This window comes from Mesocricetus auratus, unplaced genomic scaffold (genome assembly GCF_017639785.1).
Source record: "Mesocricetus auratus isolate SY011 unplaced genomic scaffold, BCM_Maur_2.0 Super-Scaffold_100003, whole genome shotgun sequence".
Classification (NCBI taxonomy): Eukaryota; Metazoa; Chordata; class Mammalia; order Rodentia; family Cricetidae; genus Mesocricetus; species Mesocricetus auratus.
The window spans coordinates 103,155,506-103,181,535 of record NW_024429188.1 but is presented as its reverse complement, the minus strand read 5'-3'; the positions used below and the strand labels follow the sequence as shown (position 1 = coordinate 103,181,535).

The window sequence follows — 26,030 nt, the reverse complement described above, 5'->3', positions numbered from 1 at the left end:
GTTCTTGCACCTTACCTGCTACCTCAACCATAGCCTGCCTTCCTACAACCATGTGTCAGGTGGCACATTATCTATTACCTCCTCCCATCCTCTCTCCCCAAAACTGGGCTTTTCACATAGGTAGTAAACTCATAGTACACGAAGATGCTTGGCAAACGATCCAAATGAACTTGGAAATACGGAAATATACCCCTACGTAGAGGTGATAAGAGGAAAAGAGCGTTCAATAGCCAAGTAGGCAGCTGATTGGCTGGTGTTCAGAACGCATCACGATAGAGCCTCGAATATAAGAAACAGTTTCTTCAGACAAAGTTAGTTGCTGTCCAGCTGGTGTAGCGACATGGCATGTGAGAGCTAATGCTGCCTAAATTGAGGGTCTCGGGGCAGAGCTTGGAGTCCCCAAGCCCCGCCCCGCCCCGCCCCGCCCCCCGGGGTCCCAGCCAGGGCCCCAGCGGAGGCAGAGGCGGCGCCTGCGCCCTGCAGCCCAAGAACCATCAGTGGTTCTTAACTCGGCTCCGAAGATGGCCGACCATGCTTTTGCGGGTACCAGTGGCAATACATCTTTGCGGGGTCTACGAGAACGTTTGGGTGAGTGGGCTTGGAATCCTCCAAGGAGATAGCGACCCTCAGGGGCAGTGGGATTACTGTACTCCCAAGGACCAGCAGAATGGCATGGCTGGGCAACTTTTCTGTGGGGAATCCCCCTCGTCCTATCTGGTTTGTGGTCCCCTCATCTTTTTGAACACGCTGGGATGGGACAATAAAAATCGGATGATCTGGACGTGGAGGAGAAATGGTTGGTCTGGTTGTCAATGGCTCAACGGCCATTGCCGGGCGGGTGCCATCGAACCCAGGCTCCAGCCCCGCCTGCCGTCAGGGACCAGCGACATCCGTGAACTGCAAGAAAACGCAGGGATGAGTGGGTGGTGGCGCGTGATCGCATAGCTGCAGTCGGGGTGGTCCCGCCAGGGTCAGGAAGTTTGGGGTTTCCCTGCATCCCAAGATGTTGGTATTTTCCACGTCAAGGTCAAGGGAGGAGGGAACTGGGGCTCAGGGCTTAGAAAGTTGGGAAGAGACTTGATTCTCTGCAAAGTTGTCCTGCAGTAGCACGTGACTTTGTTCCTAGGCTGGACTGAATGAGCATCTGCACCTAGCCATGCTTTCTCTTCAACAGGTCCTATGACCCAAACTTTTTCCGTCGGGGAGGGGGAAAGCTGGCAGGGTGTGTTAATCTTAACAATTTTGGCAGCACCTGCCTAATTCAGGAAATTGTGTGAGGAGGTAGTATTTCTTTCTGGTTGCTTTCAGCTTGCTAACCGTCTAGTTTCCCCAAATATGCCTGTGAATAAAATGATTTTGATTGCTATTAAAATCCTTAGGGAGTTTTAAATTGTAATTAAAAGGTTAATTTAGATTGGCTGAGGTTCAAAGACCACATGTTACTGAAGAACACTTTGAATCAACTCTCCAAAAAGTGTCAGAAGCAAGTACACTTTTACCATTCCATAGGGGCAAAATAAGTAGACTCTAGAGAGTTTGCAATCAATTACTATACTGTTTATTGACATTTATAGCTCCCTGGTATTAGTTTAAAGTAATTGAAATTATCTAGCGTGTATTCCAGTATATTGAAGGTTACCCCCTAACATTATTTCATTATTTGTTTATTGAATGTTGGAAAATCGTTAAAATTATGAGGCAGTCGTTTGCATTTGCAGCAATTCAAACAATAAAACCTTTTAAGCCATGCAAAAAGCGGGGGGTTAATCCTGATCCGTTGTTTACATCCTAGCTGCCTCTTGTACATTAGGTTGAAAACACCACGTTGGATTTGCACAAAGCACCAGTTTAACTGCCCTCCCGCTCCCAGTATTTTCTGTAGGAGTAAAGGAGATACAGTGAAATGTTTATGCTAAAAGGTCAATTTTGTCTCCTGCTGGAATCCTGACTGCATGAGTTAAAAGAGTTTCCTGAACAAATAACCTCTTGTGGATGTACAGTACAACTTACATACATGTATTTTATAAATGTATATATGTATGAACTCACAGCAGATGTACATACATGCGCTTAGTGGGTTTTCTACACATTACAGTATGCTAATGCTATATACTAAAGAACTTTACTCATTTTAACAGAACACATGTCTTACACAACTCTACACAATTGTTTTAAAGTAAAACTGTTCAGCCAGCCGAACATGAAAACCTTTGGAACTAACTTGCCACTTTTCACTTTTTGTTTGTTTATATTCACACATGGTTTCTCAGCTGAGTACGGCATACTTAGACTGAGTCCTAGAAATACAGGCAAAACTACTGAGGCTGAGAGCAGATTATCAGCCTTTTGGAGCTGGAGAAACCTTCAAGTTAGCCTAGCATCCAGAATCCCAAACTAAAAAATCCTAGGCAGCTTCTACTGCTTGAATGTATGCTGTATTGGATAACCTGGTATTTGTATTAATATTTAGGATTGTACAGTCTGCTTGAAAATGTGCTCTTAAATGCCAGTAGTTGAATTATGAGTAAGGCAGAGAAGAATCTAATCTTTAAGTTTAACTAGGTCATAGTTTATCTGAACTGTTAGGTCCCTGGGCCTTACAACCAAGTCCTTTTTCTTTTCCGAACTGATGATCCCTATGGCAGCAGTGGCAAGGTCACTTACAAGGTTACCCTTTCAAATGAATCCCAGATAGCTTTTCTCCAATGCAGCCAACATCACAGAACCCATTCACTCTGTGAGTACTAGAGCAATCCCTCTAGCATCTTAGTTATTTTAGTTGTCTCTTAATAGTTAATAACCAGACCTGTGAGGTATGACCTGAATCATATTTGCTGGGCTTTTTCCACTTAACCGGGAAGTGGTTGTGTACGCCTTGAATGCCATAACTTGGGAGACAGAGGCAAGTGAATCTCTGTGAGTTCAAGGCCAGCCTGATCTACAAAGCAAATTCTAGGATAGCCAGAGCTATTACACAGAGAAACCCTGCCTTGAAAAGTCTAAAATAAACAAACAAACAAATAAATAAATAAAAATAAACCACCCAGTTTTCAGTCTTTTTCAGACCCTTTACCAGGATTGTGTGGAATTTTAGATGCAGCTGTCCGTGTAATTAAAGGTTCAGGAATCCTCTAGAATCCATCTTAATGTACACTAAGTTTTTCTCTTTTCCTCAATTGATACACTTTTCTGCATGTTGACAGAAAGCATATATACTTGGTACAATTTTTATGTATTTGCCTTACATGTTTTCATGACTGTCCCTGTGTCTTCATAATGCATTTGAATAGACCTTAGGGGTGCTGAGGGCATGGGGGTGTGGCTCCATGGGGGAAGGGTACATTGCTTAGCATATTAGAGGCCCTGAGTTCAATCCCAATTACCACAGAGAAAAGAAAGAAAGAAGGAAGAAAAAAGAAAAGAAAGAGAAAGAAAGAAAATGAGCTACTTTTTAAACAGTTCCAAGTGCTTGAGTCTCACTCCCATAGGAGAGGTTCAGGCTTGATATACACTTAGAAAGTACCTGATGTGATTTCTAAATGTCTTATAAAAATTGACTCAATCTCTGAGTATCTGTTAGTACATCACTTCTAGATTTGGGTCTATAAATTCTTAATTTTTAAAACATTTTGATTTTATGCATGTGCATGTTTTGCCTCATGTATGTAAATACACCATTAGTATGCAGTGCCTATGAAGGCCAGAAGAGGGCATCAGGGTCCCTGGAACTGTGCATTTTAGACAGATGTCTGATGCCAAGGGCTGAAAACTGAACCGAGTCCTCTGCAAGAGCAGCAAATGCTCATAACCAGAGTCACCTCTCCAACCAAATTCTTAATTTCTTATTTTGACAAAAATTTTCCCTTTCAATTTCTTGCAAACTCTTAAAAAGGGTGTAGTATTTTGTCTGATGCTTTTTAAAAAGCTGTTAATCCCTGACTTGTTACTTACCTACAAGCTCTTGTACCTCCACTGCCATCCACATCTGGAATTGTCTTTGTGTCCACAAATACCGTACGCTTTCAACTCTTTACTGAAGTGTTGTTGAACATCATAAGTACTTAACCCATCTTTAGTTGACCAAGATTAAACAGTAATGTTTTTACTTCATAGAAATGAACTGTTCCTTTACCATCGATGACAAATGATTGTGGGTTGCTGTCCTCATATTAACCATTAATATCTAAGGCCTTTTCCTTAACTCCCTGTGTTTTAGTTGCTGTGGCTCAAGAACTAGCCGAAGAACGGCGACGTAAACGTGGTATTAATCCTTCTGCAGTTACTACTAAGAGAGCGCCATGTACACCTGGTATATTTTCAATGATGTGTTGATATATCAGTGCTGTAGCCTTAAAATCTGATGCCATAAGCTGGGCGGTGGTGGCGCATGCCTTTAATCCCAACACTGGGGAGGCAGAGGCAGCAGGTCTTCGTGAGTTCTAGGACAGCCTGGTCTATGGAGTGAGTTCTAGGACAGCCAGGGCTACACAGAGAATTCCTGTCTTAGAAAATCTAAATAAATAGAGAAATTCTATACTAATAGGTAATGTTTTTGTAGTTTTAGATTGCTCTGTCCTTAAAAATGACATCAAGCAGCAATTAGCCAAAGAACGAAGAGAAGAGAAGAAACGCCAGCAGGAGGGTATGCATGTTAAACATTTCCCTTTATGTATAAGTTATATATTTCTGACTTCGTTTTAATCACTTTGCTTAATCTGTTTATATGATAAATTGTAAATGGTGGTTTTTTTTCGAGACAGGGTTTCTCTGTGTAGCTTTGGAGCCTACCCTGGCACTCGCTCTGCAGAACAGGCTGGCCTTGAACTCACAGAGATCCACCGGCCTCTACCTCCCTAGTGATGGGATTAAAGGCATGCACCACCACCGCCTGGCAGATAAATTGTAATTTTTATAATGTAAAACATATTAAATTAAGTTCATTTACTGAACCATACCAAGAAGGTCCATGAAGAAACTGTGACCAAATTATTTAATTTTTGAAGAATTAGCTTCAGTTATCTGATAATTGAGACCTGGAATTGTCTTCAACACTTGTGGAAACAAGCAGATGAGATTTCAGTGAAAATGGGACTTGGTATGAATTAAGACTTTTTAAAACTTTGGAGCATGTTTTCAACTGTATGTATTTCTTCTTTGATCTAAATCAACTGACAAAGCAAATGCTTAAATTTATGCAGGTGGAATGCTCTAAGTGATCTTCATTGTAGCGGCAGAGAGCAGTAATGTTAGGGAGAATAGTTTATAATTGTGCAGATATGGGTCCTCCAGTTGCAATCAGAGAAAACTTGAACATAGTGAAGCATGCCCTTCCATAGTGGGTAGACGTCTAAGTGTCTTCATGGGACACCTGCTTGTTTAACAGCGTCTAGAGACATGAGGACTTTGAAGGAAGTTTGAGAATAGAATGAAGCAAAACACAGACCCCAGCCATTTGTGCTTTCATTTATATTTTAAAACACAGCATGTTTTTCTGATAGTTTGATTTTGGCTCAAACTAGCAAAAATATGGCATGAAAGAAAACATTTTTTCCTACTTTGGAATTTTAGTTTGAATAGGCCAGGAGTCATCTGGTTTAGAAATGCCAGTTCTTCACAGTTCAGTGGCCACCTTGTGAAAAGTGGTTCTTTAGTGGCCAGGAATGTTTACATACTTGAACTGTACATGTTATTTACTGAACCAGGTTATGTTATCTTGAGAATGATAATGAGATAGATTAACATGCTTTTCCTTCTTTGTGTTTACTGTGGAAAACTTGTCTTGGCTTTAACACTATGAAAATGCACTTGGAATATTTCAGCCAACAAGGAAAAACAACTGCTCGAGAAACAACAAAAGGCTAAGCTGCAGTACGAAAAGCAATTGGAAGAGAGACACCGCAGACTGAAGGAACAAAAGGAAAAGGACGAGCGACGCCGAGTATCTGCCGAAGAAAAAAGAAAACAGAAACAGGCAGAAGACAAAGTATGAACTTCAGAGTTCGTTCATTTAGTGTTGGAATTGTGTGTATCTAAAATATTGTTTAGCCCCTTTGTGTAGAAAGGAAGGGAACAGCCTCATGTTTTCCTGTTTTTTTCTGTTTTCCTTGCCCTCAGTCCAAGTGCTTAAACACTAATTTCAGGGAGGAAAGAGGAGGCGTGAAGGTCCAGAAACTGAACTCTATTGGCCTTTAGAATGCAATTCACAATGTACCTTGCTTTGGGGTTAGCTCAAAATTGTTCTCTACAACCTGCTCATGCAGGTCTTTATAGACCCCAAACCTACCACCCCACTTCTGTGACAGGTCCCGTCTGGAAGGCTAATTCCCTGATAGAAAATGAACTATTAAAGATGTTTTGAGAATCAATAAACAAAATGGGAAACAATACAGAGCGAGGGAGGGTCCCTGGTGGCCAGAGACAGTCCAAGACAGTGCCATGTTAGGAAAAGAGGAAGCTGAGAGGAAACACAGAGTGTAACAAAAGCAAATGTCAGTGCAGACAGAAAGGGAATCAGAGACATGGCAGGAGAAAAGAAGGCAAAAGGGAGCCACCTCTGAAGAGCTGGTGGAGGTGAGGCCCAGTCCCAGCCTGGTACATGGACATTGTAAGTAGCTAACACATTTCTCTTTGGCCTAAGATGCTATTGTTGTGTAACAGTTCTGCTAGGAAATGACAGAAAACCTCTGACCCTGAAGTTGCTCTGTTTGCTGCAGAGAAAAGAAATACAGTGATGGGATTAGTTTTAGAAACAATATTTTAAAATTGGGGTAATATAATAACCATATAAAATGGTCTGGCAATTTCTTTTAAATAGGAAAAATTTAAGGCTGCTCTGTCTCGTACAATGGAACGATGCAACCGCGTTGATCATCGCCAGAAGAGGTGGTCGTGGGAGGGCAGCATGATCAACAATGACAAATCTGGTAAGTAATACAGTTGTTAATGGGGGGTGGGGTTTTGAGACAGGCTTTCTCTGTGTATTCCTGGCTGTCCCATAGACCAGACTATCCTCAGACTCACATCTGCCTGCCTCTGTCTTCTGAGTGCTAGGATTTAAGGCATGCACCACCACCACCCAGTGATAATTGTTAAATTTAAATTCATTAATGTCCATTTTTAACTGTCAGTTATTGGTAGACGGCTGTATCTGCAACACAATCTCATCTTTATGTTCTAAATGGAAACATTATACAGAGTAAATTTCTATCACCTACCAAAGCGGAACAGATGAGATTTTATAATAGATTATAATATAGAATAATATCAGAATATACTAAACTTTATTTAAATTTACAATCGGCACAAAAATGGCAAATACTTACAAAGTCAGCTTAGCCAGTGCTTGTTTTTTCATTGTTGTTAGGCTGTAGAATTAGGTCAGTCAGGATAGCACTTGCCTTGTAAGCTCTAAACCCCTAATTTGCTTCCCAGAACACACTTAAAATTACAATCCAGTTGTGGCAGTATACATTCATAATTCCAGCAGTGACAAGGCAGAGGCTGATTCATAATAGCTATTGACAATACTCTATATTTCTTGAAGTATGTCAATGAAAATGTAGATGCCTTAGTCACATGACTGGTAAACTTACAATTCTGGGGCTGAGTTCATCAGATTATCAATTAAAGGAATTTCCACGTGGCACAATAGTGTTAATGTGTTCTTGATTTTACAAGTCTTTTGTTTTTTGGTTTTTTGAGACAGGGTTTCTCTGTGTAACAGCCCTGGCTGTCCTGAAACTCATTCTGTTGACCAGGCTGGCCTTGAACTCACGGAGATTCTCTTGCCTCTGCCTCCCAAGTGCTGGGATTAAAGGAGTGTGCCACCAATACCCAGCTTTGATTTTACAAGTCTTAAAGAGAAGGATTTCTTATTTAATTAATGGGTACCCCTTAGTATCCTGAGCTAGAATATTTCAGATAAAATATTTATACAAAGCCAATTGTTTTCTCTTATAGTTGTATTACCTTGTGACATGTATATCAGTTATAAATGGGTTTTGGTTTTAAAATAGTTATTAAATTATCCATTATTCTTAGACACCATTATGGATTGTATCTAAAATTAAATATTACTGCCTCTGCCTCCCAAGTGCTGGGATTAAAGTTGTGTGCCACCACTCCTGGCTAATGATTTTCATCATTTTCTAAGTAACTATTTTCACCTCAAATAAGATAATGAGTACATTTTTCGGTTTAGGGTTGTAAACTATACATAATATCTGAAATTTAAAAATTCTTAAAGTAAGAGTTGAAAAGAATCTTATAAAGTGTTTAATAAAGTGAGTGAGTCACTCCTGAAATCTTTAACAGTTTGTAGGATAGTAATATTCCTTTGTACTTGATGTTTAGGAAAAACAGAAAGTAAACGAAGTTCCTCTCTGAATAGAAAAGATAACCAATTATATCCCAGTGTTGATCGGGAACACATGAACACCACGCCTGGTGAGTAGTTATTTCTAAGTATAGATCTTAAGTGCTGGTTTAAAGAAAAGTGTTCAGCTCAGTTTCATGTTGCTTCAAAAGTTGTTTAAGAAAACACACATACAAGTATCATATGAACTGAGCAGATTACATTTAGGAACATTGTATATGTATATGGGCATGTTCCAACAATTAATGAAAAGAGAGGTCATGAATCTGAGAAAGCAAGGAGGGGAGGGGTATATGGAAAGGTTTGCAGGGAGGAAAGAGGAGGAGGAAATGATGAAATTATCTTATAGTCTCAAAATAAAAGAAGCTTTTCAAAAGTCATTAAACTACAAGCCAAACTATCCCTTCTTGAACTAAAGAATGAACTACATGACAGAGTCTAGAGTAAAGCAGAAGAAATAAATTAATGTTAGTATAAATAGATTTGTACTGAAGGACGACTTTTTCTATTCATTTTATTTTTTTATTTTTTATTTTTGGTTTTTACAAGACAGGGTTTCTCTGTATTGTTTTGGAGGCTGTCGGTCCAGCCCAGCCTCGAACTCACAGAGATCCGCCTGCCTCTGCCTCCCGAGTGCTGGGATTAAAGGCGTGCGCCACCACCGCCCGGTTCCATTCATTTTAAACATCATGAATTTTCATTTGGAAATTATAAAGATTGGCCCTAGCTAAAGCAAAGCTTTACTCTGTTGCCCTTTTTTTCTTACTACTGATTTCACATAAAATCCAAAATCATAATTATTATTGAAATATTTGTCTAAAGTAATTTTTTATGTTTACATTTATTATTTGATCGATTGATTGCATACATGTATATATACATGTGCACACAAACCACAATGTGTGTATGAAGCTCAGAGGACAATTTGTGGGAATCAACTTTACCATATGGGTTCCAGGGACTGAACTCAAGTCCCTAGGCTTAGTGGCAAGTGTCTTTACCCACTGAGCCATCTCAAAGTCCCCCGCCCAACTCCCCACTGCCTCTTATAGATCCCACACTGTAGTCCTGGCCTAGTCCAGGATAACCTTAGCTTTAGGACAATCCTACTGTCTCAGCCTCCTGAGAACAGACATTTTACAGGCCTCTGCTATTATGCCTAGTTTTAAAATGCTTTTTTTTATTTTTTCTTTTTGTTTGTTTTTGTTTTGTTTTTGAGACAGGGTTTCTCTGTATTGCCTAGGCTGTCCTGCAACTCACTCTGTAGACCAGGTCGGCCTCAAACTCAGATCCACCTGCCTCTGCCTCCCAGGTGCAACATCACCACCCAGCTTTAAAGTGATTTCTTTCTGACAGCCCTTTCTCCCCCTACCCTTTCATGTTCCTCCTGCCTGCTTTCACACCGGCTTAGTTTGCTTCTTTGTTGCTATGATAAAACACTACCAAAAGCATCTTAGGGAAGAAAGGGCCCATCATAGAAGGTAGCCAAGGCAGGAACACAGACAGGAGCTTGAAGCAGAAACCACAAAGGAATACTGTTTACTGGCTCATCTCCCCCCACCCCCTCCACCCCCCCGGCTTGCTCAAATACACTTCTTCTGAAGATCAGACCCTATATCAATCGGCAATCAAGAAAGTGACCCTCAGACATGCACATAAGCCAACCTGATCAGGGCAATTATTCAACTGAAGGCCCACCTTCCCAGGTGTCTCCAGCTTGCGTCAGTTGTGAATAAAAACTAAGCAGTGTACATAATGATCCATTCTATTCCGGAAGACCTGCCTTAATTGATTCAGGTGAAATCCTTTGGGAAAAAACCCAATTTGCGCTAGGGATATTTATAAATAAAAGATTTATTGGAGCAAAATATTGACCAAAAAAATCACTTTTAACAAGAGAGTTTGGTTCAATCTCAGGTAGCATTTGGCAGACAATTTTTGTCAGTGGACATGGCCATTGTCTGCCAGAGGTCTTTATCTGCAGAAATTGCTGCAAAAGTGAATTGTTATGAGCCATCTTTTTCTCCATGTGTGAGCTCCATAGAGACACATGGAGGGAAATATTCCTGATATATCCTGCATTGCTTCCTTGGTGTTACTGTGCTATGTGGTGGCCTTTATCTTTAGACATCTTTATATATCTATAAAAGTTTAGTTCAGTCACAAGACAGATATTACTAGTGATCACTCTTCCATTTATTTGTATGTGAAACTTCAAAATGAATGTTTTCGCCTGCTCTCATGTCTGGTTTTAATATATTTTTTAGATTGAATGAAAAAATGTTCTTTGCTGATTCTGTTCTAAAACAATCAAGTATGTAGTGTTTTATATAATCACTGATAATGGTAACTGAAATCGACAGTAAAGAACACTTGCTGCCCTTGCAGAGGACCCAGGTTAGGTTTCCAGTACCCACGTGTCTGCAAATCCAGTTTTAGAGGATCCTACTTCCTCTTCTGGCCTCTGAGGGCACCAGCCATGTAGGCAAACACTCATTAACATACAATAAAAATAAATCTTTTAAAAATGTGGTTGAGATTTTGAAATACAATGTGATTCAAATAGAAATGTATCCACTTTCCAGGGTCAGCTTATTTTCATTTGTAGAACCCACTATGATTACAGGAGCTCTATTCTTGATGTTACTGCTATAATACTAAATTCAAGATAGTTCTATGTCAAGGATACTGAACAGTGAAGTGTATTGTGTGAAATTCCTATAATTTCCTATTACACTGCACTTCTCTATTCTCATACTGTGTACACAGAGTCTTTTTATCTAGTCAAATTGCTACCTTTATATGGAATTTTTCTCTGTCCTCATTCACTTACAGGCATGACCAAATATATTTTCCGCTATGTGACTGTACCAGTATTTACAAGTGATGAGCCAAAGTCTTCCGCAATGTTCAGTAAATCATCAGTAAAAATGCCAGTTCCAACAAAATTACAAATAACACCAACAAAGAAAGTAGAAACACCCATCCAGGAAAATGTGGAAAGACCAGCAACGATGAATGTAGAAACAGCACCCCAGATGAACATGGAAGCACTGTCTCTGGCAAACGTGAATGAACCATCTCATGTGGAAACAACTAGTCTGGAAATAGCACTCCAGAACATGAAGGACATCTCTGAAAATAGGGTGGACGTTTCCCCCAAGGTGAATATTGACATACTCAATAATGCAAACTCAACAAGGCACACTGAGTCAAGTGTTGAAGAATTCCCCACATTGAGTATGGATGCCTCTTTAAGCATTGAACCATCGCCCGTTGTGAGCAAGGATTCATCCCCTGTTCTGAGCACGGAATCATCCTCCTTTACAAGTGTGGAAATATCTCCTATTGTTAGCATGGATACCTCACCTGAGGAGGGCATAGATACCTCAACAGAATTAAGTATGGACTCAGCAAGTGCTGTGGCCTCAGAAGGAAATATAGATATATCTAAGAGCATGGATGACTTAAAACTTGAGGCAAGTGCGGAACCTCAGCCTGAGACTCATGTTGAAGTATCACCCAAGGTGAGTGTGCAAGCTCAGCCTAGGCAAGGTGTGTGTGTGCAAAATCAGCCTGTGTGATTGTGTAAGCACAGCCTGTGTAAGGTGAGTGTGTAAGCACAGAATGTGTAAGGTGAGTGGATGCTCAGTCTAGACAACGTGAGTGTAAGCTCAGCCTGTGTGAGTGTGTAAGCACGGCCTGTGTGAGTGTGTGAGCACGGCTTATGTAAGGTGAGTGTGTGATCATGGCCTGTGTAAGGTGAGTGTGTAAGCATGGCCTGTGTGAGGGTGTAAGCATGGCCTGTGTAAGGTGAGTGTGTAATCATGGCCTGTGTAAGGTGAGTGGAAGCACAGTCTAGACAAATTTTGAAGCATCACCTAAGTTGAGTGTGTAAGCACTCTTTGAGGTGATGGTGGAAGTTTCACCTCAGGCAAGTGAAGAAAGGGCACACATGACATGAAAACACCTCCCAAGGCTAAAGGGAGAGACTCCAGAGATTTGGTAAACAATTAATGTGAAGTACTTTGAGGTTTGAGAGGAATGTTCTGAACCATTCAGTGAGGTTTATAAATGGAATTAGATTTTCAAGTAGAAGATTTTAAAAATGTATTTCTCTGATATACTTGCATTGTGTAACTTATTAGCCTAGAATAAAGTATCCAATATTCATGAATTAAAGGAAAATTGGAGGTTTCAGGGACTATAATTATCTTATTTAGACTATTTTCTTATGAAAAGGTAGGTATAGTATAGTAGTTGCTAGTAATTCTTTATTATTGAATTAGTATGTTCAGAGCCCAGAAGTGGACAAAAGAAACGAAAATCTTATCACCAAGAAACAACTACCATCCCAGATACCATGTTACAAATGGCCATCATCTCCCACAATTGGGTGGCGCCCACCTTCTCCCATGAAGGCTATGTAAGTAACCTATTTGCAGTTACTTCTGATAGACATTTTACTGGAACAAATGCCCTATCAGTGTTTCCTAAATGAAATAATATAGCATGCAAGGTAAACAATTGCAAATGGGGAGAGTGAAGTAGCTTTACTTTCTCCATTATGAAACTTTCCAGTTTATAATTACCTTATAGTATCAATGCATTGCATTGCATTGCTTATAATTATACATTGAAAAGTTATCAGCACATGTTTGTTACTTTTTCTCAGCAGGCAGAGTCAAAAGATCCGACCTCCATCCCCTCTACCAGTCTCATCAAGACTATCAGCGAAGACTTCTCTATCATATAAAATAACCCCAGTGCAGAATATCCTATATGTGCCAAATGCATTAGGTGTGATCGCAAAGAAAAAAGAAATCATCCAAAAGCATACGATCAGCACAGGTAAATTCTTTCCGAAAATCGTGAAGTACTTAAGAATCATAATTTTATCCCCTAATTAATGGGACTTCGCGGAGTTATCCTTCTTTTAGATAGAGAATTAACCAAGCACTGGTCCACTGGAATGCTTCTTCTCTGTTTGCTTATCCACCCCTCTGTTTGGAAATTTTATTTTTGGAACCATTGTTAGAAGCCTAAGATGGATGAGAGGGCTAGACTATGAACCGTGTAGGCCCCTCCAGCTCAGATATTGACTTGTTCTTGTAGAGTTTATCCAGCTACATGTGGTTGAATAAGTTTTTATCAGCTATAGGCCACTTTCCATGCAAATACATGATATGTAGCATGTCCTGATTTGTGCTGTATTCATGTACACACTGTTACTTTGCCTGTAATGTGCATTTTTATATGTCAATGCTACTTGGTCTCAAATGAACTGGGAATTTTGTTTTTATAAGAAATCTCAGTGAATTTCCCATATCAAATGATCTTTTTGTTACAAATTAGTCGTTCTTGGTGTCTAGAAATTTCATTTCTACATAGTTTATTGAAAACAACAAAATTAGCTGTATAAACTTAATATTACAATATGCCTCCATGTGGAACCAGGTATGATGGTACATGTCTTTAATCCCAGCACTCTGGAGGCAGAAGCAGATGAGTTTATGGCCAGCCTGGTCTACATAGTGAGTTACAGGACAGAAAATAGTGAGAGAGAGAGAGAGAGAGTGTGTGTGTGTATGTGTTTGTGTGTGTTATATATGGAGAGAGAGAGAGGAGAGAGGAGAGATAGAAAGATCCATGTAAAATATACCTTAGTTTAATAACAATCATGGCTTCTTTTTTTTTTTTTTTTTGCTCTTCTTTGAAGGAGCTATCTTAGTTGGTTTTTTTTTTATTTTATTTTCCAGTTTAAAATTAGATAAGAAACAAGGTTGCTTCACAAGTCAGTTCCAGGTCGCTCTCCCTTTCCCTCCCCTCCTCCCGTGCTCTCCCCCCAGCCCCCGCCCCCGTTATCCCCTCATTCCCCCAGGGAGGGTGAGGCCCTCCATGGGGGTGTCCATAGTCTGTCATTTCATATAGGGCAGGGCCTAGACCCTTCCCCAAGAGTTCAGGGTGAGAGTGCACCTCACATTGTTCTATGGGAGTCCAAAGTCCGTGTGTATACTTGGGATGGGTACTGATCTGCTGCCCAAGGCTCAATAGATTCCCTAGGCCTCCTCACTGACACCCAGATTCAGGGGGTCTTGATCAGTCCCATGCTGGATTCCCAGGCTGATGCCTGGGATTCAAGAGTTAACCTTTGTCTGGTCAGCTGTTTCTGGGGGTTAAACCAGCCCAGTCTTAATCCCTTTGATCATCAGTCCTCCCTCTCTGTTACTGGCTTTCTTGAGTTCAGCTCAGTACTTAACTGAGGGAGTCTGCCTCTTCTTCGATCAGCCACTAAATGAAGTTTCTGTTTCCCAGACTCTCTGGCCATAGGATTGTAGGCTGGCACTCCCCAGATCTATGTCTTAAAATCCATATATGAGAGTATACATGCCATGTTTCTCTTTTTGTGACTGGGTTACCTCACTCAGGATGGTTTCTTCTAGTGTCATCCATTTGCCTGCGAATCTCATGATTCCATTGTTTTTTTCTGCTGAATAGTACTCCATTGTATAAATGTACCACATTTTCTCTATCCACTCTTCGGTTGAGGGACATCTAGGTTGCTTCCAGGTTCTGGCTATTACAAATAAAGCTGCTATGAACATAGTGGAACAGACATCTTTGTTGTATGAATGGGCATCTTTTGGATATATGCCTAAGAGTGGAGTTGCTGGGTCTTGTGGTAGGTTTATTCCCATTTTTCTGAGGAATCTCCATACTGATTTCCAAAGTGGCTGAACATATTTTAATCTTTCCTATTAGTCCTTGATTTACCTGTCTCTAAATAGTTAAGTCAAATAGAAGTACATCACTACATTTTGAATATCTGAATATGCACTCGTTTGAAAGAGACAACGTGCTAATTCTTTTATTAGGGAGGAGTTGTCATTTTGAACAATTCCCCTAAGTAGCATGTCATTAATTTTGGTTTGTGCTCATTTTTTAATGTTTTGGGGTGGCTCATTTATTTTTTGTGGGATTAAGAGAAAATAGTCTCCCTAATGAATTGTTTTACATGCTTCTTTAAACTAGAATCTGGCAATAAAAGCATGCCAAGCAGTGAAGCGACCATGAAAGTTTCAGTAGAGACACACCATGATGCTTACGAACAAAAAGGCAAACAAGAGAAAGAAGGAATCCAGAAAGAGATGAAACAAAGGTGAGCAAAGAATAATCCTTTGCATCTCTAAACCTTTGCGGGCGTCCAAACTTTGAAATTTTGCCCTCAAATTCTAAGTTTCAAAACAGTAATTAACTTTTTCTCTGGTGAGAAGCCAATCATTGCTTTCTAGTCAAGTACAGAAAGAAAGGAAGAAAAGTCCTTTATTTAATTCCAGCACTCATAAGGCAGAGGCAGATGGACCTCTAAGTTTGAGGCCAGCCTGATCTACAGAGTGAGTTCCAGGACAGCTAGGGCTACACAGAGAAACCTTGTCTCAACCCCCGCCTCTCCCCCCTCCAAAAAAAAGAGAAAAAAATAGAAAGGTATTATAACTGGCTGAGCAGAGTGGTAACATCTCTACATATCCTTTTCAGTATCCATACATCCAGAGCCATTAAAGTATGCTAGGACATTGTAGAAAAAACACCAAGGTCATAACCAAGATTCCATCTCAGCAGCAGCACCTACACAACCGCATGATATTTCTATTTGCCTTCACTGAAAAGACAGAGGGACAGGGTTTAGGAGCGGGCAGACAGACACAGATACTGAGGTTCATTTCTATGTCACCAGGGTCTAATTTAGTCTGAATTAGTCCTAGAAGGTGTACCTGACAACAAATTTCAGGTCCAGCTATGTTGACTTGAACTTGAAACATTCTTACTTTTTCATCATGAAACCTATTATGTGTTGTATCTTATAATGTAAACCCCTGTCCACTGCAGGCAAGGAATACTATAGTACTGCCTATAGCACTCAGGAGGCAGAGAAAGGCAGATTTATATGAGTCTGAGGCTAGCCTGGTCTACAGAGTGAGTTCCAGGACAGGCTCCTAAACTACAGAGAAACCCTGTCTGAAAAAATAAAAAAGGGGGAGGGATTAAAATATAACTCTTGGATAGTAAGAACCACAGAAAATATAGTAAATCTTCCATAAATGTAATTGTATTAATATACCCAAGCAATTGCACCATAAATGCTCCCATATTCCTGTAAACCATGTATGCTAGCTGCTAAGAAAAATATTAAAGGTATTTAAATATCCTCGATGTTGCTAGGAAATCAGAGTGTATGGCAGAGAGAATGGATGAAGTCCCAGAAGAAGAACTCTCAGCACACAAAGATGAGCAGCAAGATCTGACAAAGAGACATTTGGAACCACCAGAGAACCAGAGACAACAGCTACAGGTTCGTAGCCTTGCACTTCTGCTGTGCAAGAGAATCTGCTTAGAAAGCGCACTGGCAACGCAAAGTAGCCATCTGGGCCACTGAACAGACACAGAATTCTCTGGCTGCACTTCAACATTACAGTTTCCAGAGCCCACATTGCCATAACCCAGTTGATACTCCCAGACTTAGTATATCATTCATCAGAACTGGTTACATGTAATCTCCTTAAATGATTGTGTATACTTGTATTCCTTGGCAGAGAACCTTTACAAAATTTACCATTGATCTTTTTCTGTTTTGTTTTGTTTTTACGAGACAGGGTTTCTCTGTATTGTTTTGGAGGCTGTCGGACCAGCCGGGCCTCGAACTCTGAGAGATCCGCCTGCCTTTGCCTCCCTAGTGCTGGGATTAAATGCATGCGCCACCACCGCCCGGCTAAAATATTGATCTTAAGGTATGTAAGAAAGTTGACTCCTTGCTGTGTTAATAACTCAAAAACACATGCTTTTAAAGTAGTGGCTCTCAACCTGTGGGTTACGACCCATTTGGGAGTCGAAGGACCCTTTCACAGAGATTGCCTGAGACCATCAGAAAACACAGATGTTTACATTATGATTCATAACAGTTGCAAAATTACAGTTATGAAGTAGCAACGAGAATAATTTTGTGGTTGGGGGTCACCACAACATGAGGAACTGTATTAAAGGGTCACAGCATTAGGAAGGGTGAGAACCACTGTGTAGACCATCAACATGAGGAACTATATTAAAGGGTCACAGCATTAGGAAGGGTGAGACCACTGATTTTAAGCTAAAATTTCTTGTCATTCTGATATTTTGAAATTAATGATATTTTTTGCACAAATTTCTTAGAAATGGGACAATGCCACGATGAAATCTGAGGATAGTGCGGAAAACAGAAAGAAAGATCAGGAAAGAATTATGCAACAAAATTTGCAAGAAAGATTAGAAAGGAAAAAGGTAATTCTCTGTTTCATGTGCTTTGTGCTATTGTTGGGTGCAAGTTATCAACATATTTCTCTGAAAATCCTCAATCAGGTATGCGTTAGTCCCCAGCTGTCTGCCCGCTGTGGTTGCTTATCTAAAGTGCTGATTTCTATTACAGCACTATCCTCTTTTCGGTAGTATTTTGTACTTCATGGTTGACATTATACCCATTTCTCAGTATCTGGAACCTGTAGGGTCAGTGTTCCTTTTAGCAGGGTGAGTCCAAGATAACGAAGGTTAGTGGAAGTTAGAGTTTCTTCTAAACTGAGCTGGAGTCGGCACTACATATGTTGGGAAGAAGTGGAGGCCTCTTGGAAAGGCCAGTGTTTGGATTGTTTGCAAGGTAGGATCTCATTTTATGCAACTCCATGTGCTTCATCTAGGAATCCCTGCCTGGCCAGGTCTCTGTCACTCTGAGGCAGCCAGCAGCCACAGTTCTCCTCACCTTATCCAATGGAGAGAATTCTCACCCCTCCCTGGAGTGTACCCTTCCTCAGCCTTCTGTTAGTTTAGGAACAAGATCTCGTATGTGTTTAGTCTAACTGATAAAAATAGTCTAACCCTGAAAACTGGAACAAGGAATTGCCATTTGCGTGTTTGTGTTGTGATAGGACAGAACTTTATAACTGAAACCAGGGACAGAAGAGACACCCAGCTGCTACCCTGAGACTTTGGTTAAGTCTGGGGTTTGGGGACAGTCACAGGCATTGCCTGCTGTAAAATGGAGTAATCAACTGCTTCAGGGCCACTATTTTTTAAGTCTCTTTTACATTTTCATTTGTATTTCTCTTTGACTAGAGGGTTGAGGAAATAATGAAGCGGACAAGGAAGACAGATGTGAATACCTCGAAGGTAGTCTCCACTCCTACCAGAGTGCATGTGACCTCCTCTTCCTTCTGCCTCTTGGCATCTCTTCATTTTTACCAGAATGGTGGTAATGAAGTATGGTGTCACATCTGTGCTTTCCTGGTCCTTAAAAGCCCAGAGCGTGTTTCTCTAACTCTAGTTTGCCTTCATGTTCTCCTGTGTGAAATGCTTGCTTAGGTCTTCTTGCCTAAAACATTGGGGTTGACTTGTCTTTTTCCTAATTTTTTAGATAGTTCCTTGAATGTTGTAGATCCTGCTTTTGTTGTTGTTGTTATATTTGTAGCTCTCTCCTCTCCCAATCCATGCTTATTATTATTGTCATTTTCTGCTGGAAGAAGGATCCTGATGTTAATATTGAATTTATCAACATCTTCTGATAACCTTCTGAACACTTGGACTTTCCTCATCTGCCTATCTGCCTGTTTTGTCACCTACCTTTTCTTGCTGATTTAAAGGAGTGTTTACCTACTCTAAGTAGCAGTCCTTTGGATGTATGCGTTCCCATCTTTTAATATCTTTGGTGAACCAGAGTTCTTCAGTTCAGCAAAGGAATTCAGACCTTACCCCTGGAGTGACTGCTGTTTGCATCTGTTTTCTATTTGCTTCTCCTGGCATGTCTTCTGAATACATCACATGCATGTAAGACTTGTTTTTCTCTACATTCTGAGCCATTTACATTCAGTTAGAAACTGCTCTTGTTATGGGTCATAGCTATCCCCAGCCACCATCAAGGAGCAGGGCAACGTCTGATAGAAATTTCATTTCTGTAAAGTCATTTGAGTCACCGCTTCAAAGCTCGTTCAGCTCATTGGCCTAAGGCCTTTTACATCAGCAGCTGCTCCACATTCCCTAGCTCTTTGCTGACTTTCCCCACGCTGGCATCACTAGCATTCTGAGCAGGGGATGAATGTGATTTGAGGGCTGTAGGCTCTGCACTCTTGTTCAAGGAAACACTTCATTCTCAAGTGTCCCTCTAGCTGAATGACAGAATTAAGGCCACCTGCACGTCATGAAGTCAGTTAAAGAGATTGTGTTTTTTCTACCCTTTATTCACAAATTAGCCATCAGTCTAGTCTTTTCTTACTTCCTTGAATTCTAACACAGGACGATTAAATACATATAACTATGACTTTCTCTCCTAACCATAGGCTTCAGAAATAGCTGATAAATCTGAAGAGGACGAAGCTGATGATGAAGGTGAAACAGAAAGTGATGAGGACTCCCTTGAGACACTTCCATCAGGTTTGCTTACTCCTCATGGTTAGACACATGTTAGACACAAACAGTGCTACTACCAAAATGATTATTGGAGTTAAGCAGTCTTGTGAAGATGTACACAGAACACAGTGACTAGAGCCCCTGGGTGTGCTTTTGAGTCAGAGGAGGGCAGTAAGGACGTTTGAAGTAAAACCAGGCTCAAAGGAAAAAACAAGCACAAGGGCAGGAAGCAAGGAATAACCCTGACCTTTGACCCATCAGCCTATATTAGCAAAGAAGGTCCTTAAAGATGTATTCCCCATCACCACCGGTGAATTAAGAGTCAGGCAAATTAATGTACATGCTGGACAGTCGCTCAGCTGGCCTGTCACGTTGAGGCTGCTTAGATTTGACGGGACCCCAGAGGATTGCCTGCCTGGCCTTTCTTGCCTTAGGCAGGGACACCCCACTCCACCCCACCCCACTCCACCCCCACACTCACATCCTATCACACCAGGATGGGAGGTTTTGATTTCTCTTGTCTTTGTTATCGAAGTTCCAGCTTTAATTATCTTCTCCCCCCCCCCTTTCCAGGAATGAAAACGTCATCTACCAAACTCAAAAAGTTTCACAAAAACTCCAAGAGAAGGTCTCAAAAGCTAGTGTTTCTGCAAGCGGGATCTGATGAGGTTGATGCAGAGAAGAAAATATATTTTAATGGGAACATGAAAGTTGTCAAACCAAACGACCCAAAGGCCTCTACATCTCAAGCAAAAGGTTCCAAGTGAGTCCACTTAGTACCTATTTATCCAAATAAATGTGGGAGAAGTATGAATGACATTCTTAAAATCCTCAGCAATACATATTACTGCTCCAGAAATTAGTTTGCATATGCCAATCATTACTTCAAGCACCCTACTTAATGGAAACAAAATAGTGCCCACAGAAGTCTTGCTGGGTCAGGATCATCCCCTCATCTTTTTTGTTTGTTTTGTTGGTGGTGTTGTTTTCACAACAGGATTTTTCTGTGTAGCTTTGAAGCCTATCCTGGCACTCAGTCTGTACACCAGATTGGCCTCAAACTCACAGAGATCCACCTGCCTCTGCCTCCTGAGTGCTGGGATTAAAGGCATGCACCACCAACACCCAGCTTCCCCTCATCTTTTTTTGTTTTGTTTTGGTTTAGTCTGGTTTTTTTTTTGAGACAGTGTTTCTCTGTGTAGCCCTGGCTATCCTGGAACTCACTCTGTAGACCAGGCTGGTCTCCAACTCACAAAGATCTGTCTTCCTCAGCCTCCCAAGTATTGGGATTAAAGGTATGCACCACCAGCAACCCCATTTTCTATAGACTAACAAACTGGGGTACACAGAGGAATTAGGCTTTATTTGCCAATTCAACCAAGATACATCTGACACCAAATTGCTTGGGTTTACATGGTGACTGAATGTGGTTTCATTTCTTGAGTGAATATTCAATATTCAAAAAGTGAAGATACTACCTCTTTTCATTTTCACTGTTACTCATAGACTGATAGTCATATTCTCATTTCACATATGAGTAAACAGTCTCAGAGGTTAAGTCTGGAGAGTATAATTATTTGTTGAAAAGGAACACTGCGCAGATGATAGCCTAAAGAATTCTAAAGCTCTGAGGTCCACTGGAGTAGTTGTCTACTAAGAGACTAGGCTCTGGTTCAGGCTGAAAGGAGGAACCACACTCAACTCTTGCACCAGTTCTCTAGTTTCTCCTTACCATCTGTGTCCTTAACTGACTTTAAGAAAGGCAACAGGGATTTGGAGTGATGGCTCAGTGAGGAAGAGCACTTGTTGTGCAAGCATGAGGATCAGAGTTCAAATCCCAGCATCACACAAGAAAAGCCAGGTATGGCCACATGCCCATCTGTAACCCCAGTGATGATGGGATTGGGTCTTAGAGACAGGACGATCTCTAGGGCTTTCAGGCTGCTAGTTTAGCTCCAGGTTCAGATAGATATTGGTAGAGAAGAATATCAAGTATCCTCCTTTGACAGCTCAGGCACATGTACAAGCACATGCGCACTCACACACGCACACACACACCTACCTGGGTTTGGGCATGCTCGGATGTTCTTGTGCCCTGATTTCCAGGGTACCTTAGCACTGTCTAGGATACAGTTTGAATGCCAGCATGTTCTGTGATCTGTATGGTCCCTTCCAGCCTTCTCATTCTAGGATGTGGAAAGCTGTATTATTATATCCAAGGAACTCCTCAGAAGTTAGATGATAAAGCTCCTTTCATGGTTTTTGGAACAGCCAGGGTTCTCACTACAATGTTTCATTCCAGGACACCTACCAGAAAACCATCTACCCGGACAGTGAGAAGCAGAAAAGCAAGGGACCCCACCATCCGATCTTCTCTGAGTGTCACCACCAATCAGGAGTGGGTTTGTGACAAAATCATAGACCTTAGTCACATCACTGAATCACCTGTCATAAAGAACACTGCTGGTAGCAAAAACCAAAATTTAAAGTATTCTGTGACAACTTGCCAAAGTCCTCAGGCACCTTTGGACCACAAACAACCTGTTTCTGCTCCTTTGACGAAGGTTTTGTCTTGCCTTCATGTAACTGAAAGAGCAACTGATTTTGCAAATCCCTTTGCCTCTGGCTGTTCCAGGATGGCACTTGGAGGAGAGGAAGATGATAGTGGTGAGTCTGTAGGAATGATCTAGAAGAATTTTCCATTAAGTTGTATTTGAGAGAATAACATAACTTGATAATGATTCCTATGCCCTGCATCTCCTGCCACATATAAAATATAAGTTCTTTTCAAAATCTGGCTTCCTCTGAGCACCTGCTCCTCTGGCTGCCAGACAAGTGCAGTGGAGAGCAGAGAGCAGGTCTTTACAATCTGTCTTTCATCCTGTTTCCCAAACCAAAGGGCTATTGTTTGTCTCTTTAAGAAGTTATCAAGGTTGAGAAGATGGTTGTGGGGCAACCTTTAGACCCAGAACCCATGTCAAAAGCCAGGCGTAATATCAGCACTGGGGAGGCAGAGACAGGACCCCTGAGGTTTGCTGGACAGTGAGTGTAAGCTGAGTCAGTTCCAGATTCAGTGAGGCCCTTATTTTTTTTTAAAAAGCCAAGGAACCAATAGAAGACACTGGACAGCTAACCCTGGCCTCCACACTCACCAGGACAAAAGCATGCATACAGGCGCACTTGCAACACACACACACACACACACACACACACACACACACACACACACACACACACACACACACACACACACGCGCGTGCATGCATGCAATAACAAAATCAGCTACCCTGGCCAAAAACAGGATAGGCTCTTGAGGTGTTGATGTGGGGAGCATTTAGAGAAGAGCACCTACTCTACTAATCTTTTCTTTTTTCCCTGACTAGATGTATAAACCCTATGGAGCCTGGGGGATTGATCGTCTTCTTCCACTCTGTATTAAAACTCCCAAGGCCAAAATTGTCTCCTTCATACTTGAAACTGGCAAAGGAATTTACCATCAAAAAAGGAAGAAAGAGGAAAACAAAAAATCCCATCTAGTAGTCAACCTCAATACCTACTTAAGAATATATTACTATCACCTTGTTCTCTAGTGAGAGTTTTAAGTAAAGAGGTTTCTGTTTTCCTTGGGGAAAAAAATCTCTATTGTCTCTTTCTTGGGTTTCTATCAATAGGTATGTCAAGGAATTCCTCAAGGATCTTTTCATTAAATGATCATTTTCAGTCCCTCACAGAAATCCTATTAAAGCAGTGTCTCTATTCCAGGATCTATTTGACCTAAAATAGTTGATTCTGGTTCAAAGTGACACTTCTTCAACAACTAGAAGCAATCTGATCTTGTAGAAAGCATAACATTGTGTGAGGAACTCAGAGTGCTCACTATAGTTGTGTCTGATTGTTCCTAAGAGACACCAAAGTTTGTGGAACAGCACCGCTTTATTGCCTATATGTATGGATATTTTTTTAATTCAGGTCTCACCCCTGTCCAGTGCGGATACCTCCAAATGCCAGAACCAGAAAATGTAAGTTTAGTCCATCAATTTCTTTCATGATCTCATCATTGTTTCATCTTGAGGTACCTAGAACAGTTTATACACAAAATGTGCATTATTCTGTTGCAACAGTACAGAGTACGATTAATTCCCTTAAATATTGTGTACTTAAACCTTTTTTGCCTTGCCTCCCAGGCCTGTCCTTCAGTATACACTCAGGCTTGAGACATATAAGCAAAATGTGCTTGCTGTTTTTTTTTTTTTTTTTTGGTTTTTACGAGACAGGGTTTCTCTGTATTGTTTTGAAGGCTGTCGGTCCAGCCTAGCCTCGAACTCACAGAGATCTGCCTGCCTCTGCCTCCCGAGTGCTGGGATTAAAGGCATGCGCCACCACCGCCCAGCGTGCTCGCTCAAGTTTTTTAGGCACTTGTAACAAGTGAAGACAAGAGCAGTGCTATTCTTCAGGTCCGGTGCCAGATACATGGACATAAACTCGTGTGAATTTGCACATGTATCTGCACTCAGAGGTGATTCCATAAAACTAGAACACACATTGCTTGCTCTAACACCAACAAGCCTCATTGTTGATCACAAATGGTTTAAGATAGGCCAATGTTTCTTTAGCCAACAATCTTGCATTCCCAAAAAGAATAATTACATTTTCTGATGCTTGGTCCCTTTGCTACCTGTTATGTATTAGAGCGGGATGCCTCAGGTTTTAAAATCTATTTTTAGATACTGGTTCTTAAATGTAGACAGCAAAAGGCAATCATTCTAAAAGATGAGCTTTTGGTATTTTTCTATACAAATGTCATGTGCTAAAATACTTTCTCTTAAATATGTGCCATATGAAATAAATGTCTCAGAAAAAAAGCTTTGTTTTTGCTATAATAGAAATATACTGGTGGTGACATAAAATAAAGGTGATACCAAGTGTCAGGCGAACTATGAATGCAGGCCACTGGCAAGTCTAACAATCACATCTTCATCTATCCCTATTCATCTAGTTGGGAGATTTAGCAGAGTCCCAGGTTTAGAGCAAAAAAATGTATCTTCAAACTCTGGTCTTTTTATTTGTTTGCTTGCTTACTTTGGTTTCTTGAGACACGGTTTCTCTATGTGTAGACCCAGCTGTCCTGAACTCGCTCTGTAGACCAGGCTGGCCTCGAACTCACAGAGATAACTTCTCTCTGCCTCCCGAGTGCTGGGATTAAAAGTGTGTGTCACCAATGTCCAGCAGAACCCCGGTCTTCTTTATTCTTTACCACTTAAACTGTTATAGCTGAGGCCCATTGTTAAGGTAGCGTTTTTTGCTGATTTCTTTTTACTACAGGAAAAATATAATAATCATATATTAATTCCATCCTGTTATTTAGTTATTGAGTCTGGATCTTGCTGTGTTGCCCAGTTTGGTTGTGAGCTTATGAATTCAAGCTGCCTTCTGACTCAGCCTCCCATGTAGCTACAGGTTCGAGACACTTCACTCAGAAATCACCATTGTAGGGGGCTGGAGAGATGGCTCAGAGGTTAAGAGCACTGACTATTCTTCCAGAGGTCTTGAGTTCAATTCCCAGCAACCACATGGTGGCTCACAACCATCTACAATTCAATCTGGTGTATATGTAATAAATAAATAAATCTTTAAAAAAAAAGAAGTCACCATTTTAACCCAAGTATGCATTCATGAGGGTGTGTCACCATCCCCCCGTCTTGTTTCAAAACATTCTCTAGAAACCCATTCCCTTCACCCCTGGCCCTTTTAACCTTTAGATTTGGTATTTTCCTCTGATGCAACATTTTTTGCAACTGTTATGGGGGACATACATATGTTCATGTGTGTATAGGTGTGTGGTGGTATGCACATGTGTATATATACATGTGGAAGCCAGAGATCAGTCTTCTGTGTCATTCCTCAGGAGCCCTTCATTTTATTTTTTGAGACAGAGTCTCTCACTGAGACCTGAGGCTTACTGATTAGGCTAGTCTGGTGTAGCGAGTTCCAGGGATATGCTCATTCCACCTCCCTGGAAATGAAGTTCCAAGTATGACTCTAGCACATCCTAAGGTTTTAGGTGGGAGCTGGGGACCAAATTCAGGTCTTAAGCTTAAGCTTAAGAGGCTAACACTTTACCCAGCTATCTCCCCAAATTTTAACACTTTTTTTTTTTGGTTTTACGAGACAGGGTTTCTCTGTTTTGGAGGCTGTCGGTCCAGCCTGGCCTCGAACTCACAGAGATCCGCC

At 40.9% G+C, this 26,030-nt stretch overlaps 1 protein-coding gene across 5 annotated transcripts; it reads left to right on the top strand.

The window, feature by feature from the left end:
- The first annotated feature begins 392 nt into the window (after window positions 1–392).
- On the top strand, window positions 393–24,733 carry Map7d3 (MAP7 domain containing 3). Of its 5 annotated transcripts, none has more exons than XM_021235579.2 (17): window positions 394–588; window positions 4,217–4,309; window positions 4,559–4,642; window positions 5,820–5,983; window positions 6,815–6,923; window positions 8,353–8,445; window positions 11,210–11,901; window positions 12,664–12,800; window positions 13,053–13,225; window positions 15,407–15,533; window positions 16,595–16,724; window positions 17,579–17,686; window positions 18,512–18,565; window positions 19,729–19,822; window positions 20,372–20,561; window positions 22,101–22,465; window positions 23,183–24,733. In XM_021235579.2, exons 1-17 carry the CDS (start codon window positions 522–524, stop codon window positions 23,188–23,190), a joined length of 2,688 nt encoding a protein of 895 aa, XP_021091238.1. In that variant the 5' UTR covers window positions 394–521; the 3' UTR covers window positions 23,191–24,733. The 5 variants fall into 5 exon arrangements, with proteins under 5 accessions (XP_040600585.1, XP_021091238.1, XP_040600583.1 ...); XM_040744649.1 differs by having other exon boundaries at window positions 398–588; window positions 4,217–4,261; window positions 13,050–13,225; XM_013123990.3 differs by having other exon boundaries at window positions 401–588; window positions 13,050–13,225.
- Window positions 24,734–26,030: the final 1,297 nt, after the last annotated feature.

Excerpts from the sequence above, each read along its gene's own strand:
- Map7d3 (XM_013123990.3), top strand. The coding sequence starts at position 522 with ATGGCCGACCATGCTTTTGCGGGTACCAGTGGCAATACATCTTTGCGG. Across the intron at positions 4,310-4,558 it reads GAGAGCGCCATGTACACCTG|TTTTAGATTGCTCTGTCCTT; the intron begins GTATATTTTCAA and ends ATGTTTTTGTAG. Across the intron at positions 8,446-11,209 it reads ACACATGAACACCACGCCTG|GCATGACCAAATATATTTTC; the intron begins GTGAGTAGTTAT and ends ATTCACTTACAG.